At 38.1% G+C, this 8,021-nt stretch overlaps 1 protein-coding gene across 1 annotated transcript; it reads right to left on the bottom strand.

Annotated features, from left to right (window-relative positions):
• Positions 1-2,470: 2,470 nt before the first annotated feature.
• LOC138793552 (aquaporin-2-like) lies at positions 2,471-7,436 on the bottom strand. Its single transcript, XM_069972165.1, has 4 exons — positions 7,008-7,436; positions 6,120-6,284; positions 5,785-5,865; positions 2,471-3,824 (listed from the first exon to the last, which is right to left on the bottom strand). The coding sequence occupies exons 1-4, from the start codon at positions 7,368-7,370 to the stop codon at positions 3,618-3,620; spliced, it is 816 nt and encodes a 271-aa protein (XP_069828266.1). The 5' UTR covers positions 7,371-7,436; the 3' UTR covers positions 2,471-3,617.
• Between the last annotated feature and the right edge of the window lie 585 nt (positions 7,437-8,021).

Below are 8,021 nucleotides of genomic sequence, written 5' to 3' on the forward strand. Positions count from 1 at the left end.
TTATAAAAGAATAGGTTTATATATTTTTATTCATTCTTACCTTTTATGTGGGTAACTACACAATGTTAGAAAATATTAAAGAGAACCTGTCACCCCCCGTGCAGGCTCCCGACCCCCAGCTAGAGCTCCCTATACTTACCTGATCGCGCCGGGTCCCGCTTCTTGAGACGGTCCGGTGACGGAGGTTTCAGCGCCGAAGCCTGGCGCGCGCGCTCCTGAGATGAGTCCAACTCTCATAGAGAATGACGGAGTGTCGGACTCACCAGTCATTCTCTATGAGAGTTGGACTCATCTCAGGAGCGCGGTCAGGTACGTATAAGGTGCTCTAGTGGGGGGTCGGGAGCCTGTCACCCGGCACGGGGGGTGACAGGTCCTCTTTAAGCTTCTGTTATACACAAAAAAAGGATTACCCCAGAAGTAAATGTACAGTGGTCTCATGGGCACCTCTAATGCATTTACATTAGTCATTTAGAACCTCTAAAGAAAATGCTTTTTTTCGGCTCTTCTGCAACATCTATTCCATTAACCAATAGTTAAAAGCACCAACTTTCGTAGCAATGTTTTTCATTAGGTTATTTAAAGACAATTTTATCTGGGATATTTCAATTTCTTTTCTAGGTGAAAAAAATCACCTGGAATAAGAACATGGTTGTAGATGACAGTATAAAGCAGTACTTTGAAGAAAGACACATATAGGCTATGCTCACACAATGTTTTTTTTTCTACTCCCTTTAAAATGATGTCCGTCATTTTGAGTCTAAAATGACGTCCGCCATTTCGCTGTTTGCCCGTCCATCAGTGCAATGACGGCTGTTGGTACAATATTGTAGCTCAGGTGGATTGATTGCTCTTTGTCTTTAATTAAAAAGTCCATTGAATTTAATAGTAAAAACGGTGAAAGGACGGTGAAAAAAGAAAAAAATTTGTGTGAGCAACTAAAAAATTATGTTCGCTGTTTGCAAAAGACGTCCGAAACAAATTGTCATGATCATTATTTTAACGTCTGCACAGACAACTTCTGTTTTTTTATGCACTGTGTGCTTTGGACGTCCGTCATTCCAATGACTTCAATGCATTGCCGGCGGATGCCTTTTCATTTTTTGATGTTACGTGAACATAGCCTTACATAATGCCAAGTAAAAAGTCCAGAGTCAATGCAAAGACGCAAACAACTGTCAGTTTTACATGGGCCTATTATCAAGAATAAATTCTTGAAAAATTCTGGTAGGAGAACATTAAGCTAAATAACTTCTGAATGGTGCAACAAAGTTATCTTATAGATGACCCAACACCTTGATGCTATCTCATTAAGACCCCACCCTATCTAAGCGAGTACAGAATTTAGATTTTATAACATTTATGAGAATGTGTGCAGATCTTCAATCCAGGGTTACAAATAAGTAGAGACGCAAACAATTAAATAAAACTCTTTATTTACATATACATATGTGAATACCATACAACGGGTATGATGCTAAAATGGCAGAAAGCACTACATACAATAGAAGTCTACAAACTATTGGCTGCTTAGAGTAGTTCAGTGCTTCCTCTATGAGAGACCAGTTATATCTTTAGCAGGGTTATTATTATTTTTAAAGACAGACTAGAATTTACAATACGTATAAAAGTCCCAGATCTACCATCGTTTGTAGGATCACCATTTGACACCATATTACAATTTACAGTTTACTGAAATAGTTATTCAGCCAGCACATTGCTTTGTCAGTACAGTACTTTAGCCTAATAATAATAATGCTTTTATTTGTATAGCGCAAACAGATTCCACAGCACTTCACATAGTTTTGCCAATTATTGCTCCCTGTTCCCATTAGGGCTCACAATCTAAATTCGGAGTAGAGAACATACAAACTCTTTGCAGATGTTGTCCCTGGTGGGATTTGAACCCAGGACCCCAGCGCTGCAAGGCTACAGTGCTAACCACACAATGTTTTCTTTATCTCTGTTTTTGAAACGAAAAAATGACGGCTATCATTTTGCACTTTGCCCGCCTTTCAGTGCAATAACAGCTGCTGGTACATTATTCTAGTTTGGGTTACTAATTGGCCTTTGGTTGTGTCTTTAATTGAAAAGTGTATTGAATTTTATAGTAAAAAATGTTGAAAGGACGGTGACAAAAGAAAAACTATGTATGAACAACTAAAAACTAACGTCCGCTGTTTGCACAACGTCCATCATTTTATACACTGTGTGCATTGGACGTCCGTCATTCCATTTACTTCAATGCACTGCACGGCAGTCAACTACATCGCAGCAATAACGGATGTTTTTTTTTTAAATAGAAAAGTTCTCTGTCTTTTCTCTCTTTTTTTGACATTGTGTGAACATTGCCTAGCACTCTTGTCCTCAGCCTGTGTGTGGTATTGCAGCATTGTACCACTGAAGTGAATGAAGCCCTGTTGTAATACCACACTCGAGCAGAGGACGGGGGGGGGGGGGGTACTGGGGTACTGTTTTAGGAAGAAAGCAGCCATGTCTTTCTAACCATGAAAAAGCATGTTAAAGTAAAACCAATAATATAATGTATTTACAAAATTACTATAACAAGATGTTCAATGGTGACCTCACTATTTAATTGTCATAAAATCACAATACTCCGGTTGTTGGATTCTGGTAATGGGTATTCTTAACATTCTTATATATACACTATAATACACAGCTAACTGTTACTTTATGTTCCTGTATAAACAAACATGTGTGCTGTAAAGTCTACTGTCACATTAACTGGGAGTCACCTTGAAGACTACTATGTTCAGAATATTTCTGTATGGCTATGATATTAATGTGACACATAGGCGTGTACAGAATATAAAAAACCCTATATAATGGTATGTTGCCATATTGTTGTTAGTTATGAGACCTGATGTAATTCCTCGAGTGTTAGTTACACAAATCTTGCCGGTCCTCATGATTTTCTATAAGTAGATACCTTTGATGACCTTTAAAGATTACTGTAAATTGCAGGGATATATTAGCATGAATTCACTTTCCTTAAGCTCAAGAAAACTTGTTTACATATTATACTGAGATTAATTTAGTCTCCTAGTTTCCCCAAGATATGTGATTTTTAAAATCCTTCATCTATAATGGTTAAAGGGGTAGTTTTATATTAGGGGAAAAAAAACATGGCTGCTCTCTGCCAGAAACAGCTCCACCCCTAGGCTGCTTAGGCTGTTGTGATATTGTTGCTCTGTTTCAATGGTGGTGATCTTCAATACCATATATAACCTATAGACAAGTGTGGCACTGCTTCTGGTAGAAAGCAGACACTTTTTTTTAAATTTTGTACAATACTTTAAAAGTTTAAAAAAATGAATAATAAAATATAAATTATTTGAAAAATGTCCATCACTGCAATATCCTTTATGAAGCAACAGATTTCCATGCTTTGTGCTTCATATAGTTTAAGAATTAGTAGTTAGTGTCATCCTTGTTATAATAGGCACCTGATGTGTGTATGGGTGTGACAGTACAATGATCAGGGTCGAAGAGCCATATAACCTGTAACCGAACCATCTGATAATTTACAACATCTCAGAACATTCTGTACAACATCACATATTGATTACAGCACAAAAAAAACCCTACAAAATAGAATTTCACATTTTTTCTTTGTTGTTTGTTTGGCTGTAAAGAGAATTGAGGCCTACAGATTGTTTTCTTCTCTCTTCTCTTTCATTCTCCTGTAAAATGTTACCGCGTAGGATTTCCAGTCTTTCGTTGGGGCTTATTGAGAATGGGACGAAGATATAATCATAAAGCAAGCATGCGAGGATTGCTCCTGTTATTGGGGCCACCCAGAAAATCTGTTTGGAGATTGAGAAAAAAAACGGATTGCTTATTAGGGAAACATTGTAGACTTCATAGCATACTTGGATTTACAGGGAACTGTAGAGTGAATAGGGCTCTGTAGAGTTGTGTTTGACGTTGTCCATTTCAGGACTTAAAGGGTGGGTTCATACATACCGTATCACAGCAAATTTCATGCTGCGAGTTCCATGGCCAATCTGCTTCAATTCCCGCTACTGTCATTTTCTAAGGGTTTACATACCCATACCCCATCTGCTGCGAGTATGTAAAGCTCCATCCCCCTTAAGAAACAAAGGCTGGAGATGCACTGCTCTAAATATTCAAAATATATGTAAATATCAAAAAGAGAAGTGGGTGCACAGAGCCCGCATACCAAACAGAATACTGAGCCCCAAAAACACTAGTAAGTATGCAAATAAGGGCAATGGCACACCAATATAGAAAGGATAAATATCTTTATTTAACAAATCACAGAGTATAGAAAAAAAACACTTGGAAAAAGTTAAAAACACTTAAAACACACTTTTTTAAGTGTTTTTAACTTTTTCCAAGTGTTTTTTTTCTATACTCTGTGATTTGTTAAATAAAGATATTTATCCTTTCTATATTGGTGTGCCATTGCCCTTATTTGCATACTTACTAGTGTTTTTGGGTCTCCATCCCCCTTAACTCAGCGCTGTCTGGTAAATACATTACCCAATCACTCTTCGGCCTGCTTCTGTGGCTTGCGGCTCCCTAAGTAGGCCATGGCTACAGTTTCATAGGGGAATGAAAATCCGCTGAGAGAATGCAGAGCCTTAGACAATACAGAATATTGCAGTGGATTTCACTGCGGAACGTGCAGCGTGAAATCCGCTGCAATACTGCACTTGTGAATCCAACCGTTTTCTATATATTTTTAAAAAATATCCTTAAATAGTGATGAACAAATCACTCCAATTCTGATAATAAATGTATGTTTATGCAGCTGTAAACTGAGCAGCAAGGCATACACTGTATGTTTCACCACTTAATTCACATTTACTGGGTTGGGTACAGACTGAATGTCTGCATTGCAGCTTTCTCAATCTGCTATATACCTCTCAGTACCTACAGGAGTAGGGACACCTGTCTTTGAGAAAAGGACCCTGCTCCTGTTAGTAGCTAATGTAGGACCCTAGACTATAGTGATTGCTACTGTAGGTACTGAGTGGCAGACATAATTTGTCTGCTTTGCAGCTACAGCAGTCCTTGCTCCTGTAGGTACTGAGCAGTGCGGCATACATTGTATGCCTTGCCACTCTGTTAACATTATCAAATCTTTTAGGTCACCAGGAGTTGTAGGCATCACTGTGTGACTGAGTTTTGTTACAACGCAGCATTGTCCACCCTGGTCACTCCTTCAACAGAGTGGGTCCTTTCAGTGTCTTGCAGTACATGACATTGACATACCATTAGGTTTCTTTACTAGCTCTTAAAGTGTTACTGCCATTTAAATAAATGTTTGACTTATCACACAGACATCTCAGTTCTGAGACTCCCTTTGCTCATTAAAGATAACCAGTCGAAGCATGCAGTAGCACGCTTCACTCCCCGGCTATATAGACTTATAATGCGCCTGATTCTCACATCTGTCAAACTAAGAGCTAGACCAGAGAGTGAAGCCCCTGACTCATCAAAACTTTGGATATATCTGTGTGACATGTTTTCCCCCCATGTTTTATAGTCTATAGAATGTTCAGAATGGCAAAACATATTAAGAGCATACGGCCATCTTGCTGCATCATGATATGCTTTGCTTGCCCTGTTAATTCTTTGGCTTCACCAAGGTGGGACCCTCAGAATGTCAGATAAAACATTGAAAATTATGATGTATAAGCTCTATGCTATGGTTTTCATTTCTGTGTTCTATGCAGTTTGGTAGATTGGTGTTATAACTGAGCTGGATACAGAAAAAGAAAAAGTATCAAATCTTACCCAATGGTATTGGAAGTTTCCTGTTATTAAGGCTGGACCGAAGGACCGTGCTGGATTCATAGAACATCCAGTATAGTAAATCTAGAAAGGGAACAAAGTATCATGGAATATAAGTGCATTGTGGTTGGAGTAACTGTGGTTAAAAGGATAAAATGATCCCAAAACCGATACTAATACTAACAGGCTTTACCCTGCCCATAGTTAGCATGAGTTATGGATTGTGTCATCACAGGTCAGTGTAAATCAACATATGGACTCCAAATTAATTTATAAATCATATATTAGTATTGTATAACTACATAGTTTGGAGGCACAGTTATATTAACAGTACATACCCCAAGTAAGTGTCCCAGGACCACTGACAGTCCTATAGATATGGCCGGAGATCCAATGTTATCCAGCCTCCGGCTATCCGTTGTAGCGAAGATACAGAGGACCAGTTGCATTGTAAGAATAATTTCTACAGCGACTGCTTGTCCAGTGGTTGCATTGTTGCTTGGCTATTTCATTTGTAGACATAGCAAAGTATTAGTAATAATGACAAAGAAGACGCAATTATGATTGAATTAATAAAAGAGAATAGCAAAGGAGAAAGTCAGATACTATTTGCACTCAATTAAACATTTTAGTATTTATTATCCTAAAGTAATGTACTAGGAATTTTAATCTGTAGTAATACTAAGGGATATAAAGGTTTAAAACGTCTCCGCTTATTAATCAGGAGTGAGACACTTTTTTAATATCACGGGCTGCCCAAAAAAACTGAAATCAGCTTTGCTACATCTGACAATCCAGCTCTGCAAGTAGGGTAAAAGAGTCATGAGATATTGCTGGAGAAAAAGCATTGCACTCTTTCCAGCCAGCCACTTATTGTGACAATGTAGCTTCATAGACTTACATTGTCAGAATTGGCCAATCAGGAGATACAGCCGGGGAGTGTATGCCTCTCTCCCTGGCTAGATCTCCTGATCACAGTGGGTCTCAGTGGCTGTGATCGATAACTTAACATATTTTTCATGGCACATACGTTTTAAGTTTCTAGCATTGTTTTAATGTTTCTAATGCAAACAACTTACTATCAATAAACAAGTAAACCAATACAATATTGATTTTTTTTCAAAAATATGTTTTTATCATCCAATGTATAATAAAAAACAATAAAATATATAAATAAATAAATAAACATACTGTTGTTTTTTTTTTTAAACAATTAATCTACTTACCTGGTTCACTCCAAATCCTCCCCTGATGTCAGGTGGTGAAAATTCATACAGTAAAGCAGCTCCTATTACTGCTCCCAGCATCTGAGCGATCACATAATATAATGTCTGCACCAGTGATATTCGGGCCCCAACCAGCAGTGCTATAGTCACAGCAGGATTGATATGGGCCCCGCTGATGTGACCTACCGCTTGTACCATCGTACCTATTCCCAAGCCAAAAGTGAACGCTATTTGTAAGACAGTCGGGAGAGCTCCCGTCCATGATAGCGTTGAACCCAAGCCAACAAAAACAAATACAAGGGTTGCTATCAGCTCGGCTAGAAAGGTCTTAAAATTAAATCCTGCGCATAGCTCCTTCAGCATGATTACAGTCTATAAAAGTGAAGAAGACGCAAAACAAATTCCCTGCTGATGTTCAGCCTTGTGCTACTGTTTAGGGGATAATGAAAGCACATGTTTAGGATGAAGTTATATATCGCCTTGAAAAACAGGAACCATGCCAGGTTGCTCCAGTGAGAGGTGTGGTGCAGTTGCCATTCAAAGGAGATGGAAGATTTACTATGCATCATGACACATTCTATGCCAATGCCAATAAGCAATCTAGAAATATAATTTGATCATGTGATCCGCCTACCATAGCACTAAGTCCAGGTAATTGGCATACAGGAGTTAACTATTGTTTGTTACATGTTAAAAAACATATTGGCCTCAGTTCAAGAGAAATGCTGAAGATGTGTATTTTAAGCAACAGGTAATTTAGTTTTTGCAATATCGCTCTTGTGATTCACTTTCTGTCAGTTAACTGTGTTATCTAACTAGTATGTGCATATATGGTGGGGTAGCTTAAAGGGGTTGTCCAGTGAAAATCTTTTTCTTTCAGATCAACTGGTGTCAGAAAGTTACATAGATTTGTAATTTACTTCTATTAAATAATCTCAAGTCTTCCCATACTTATTAGCTACTATATGTCATGCAGGAAATGTTTTATTTTCAGTCTGACACAGTGCTCTCTGC

Source organism: Dendropsophus ebraccatus, chromosome 5 (genome assembly GCF_027789765.1).
Source record: "Dendropsophus ebraccatus isolate aDenEbr1 chromosome 5, aDenEbr1.pat, whole genome shotgun sequence".
NCBI classification, from domain to species: domain Eukaryota; kingdom Metazoa; phylum Chordata; class Amphibia; order Anura; family Hylidae; genus Dendropsophus; species Dendropsophus ebraccatus.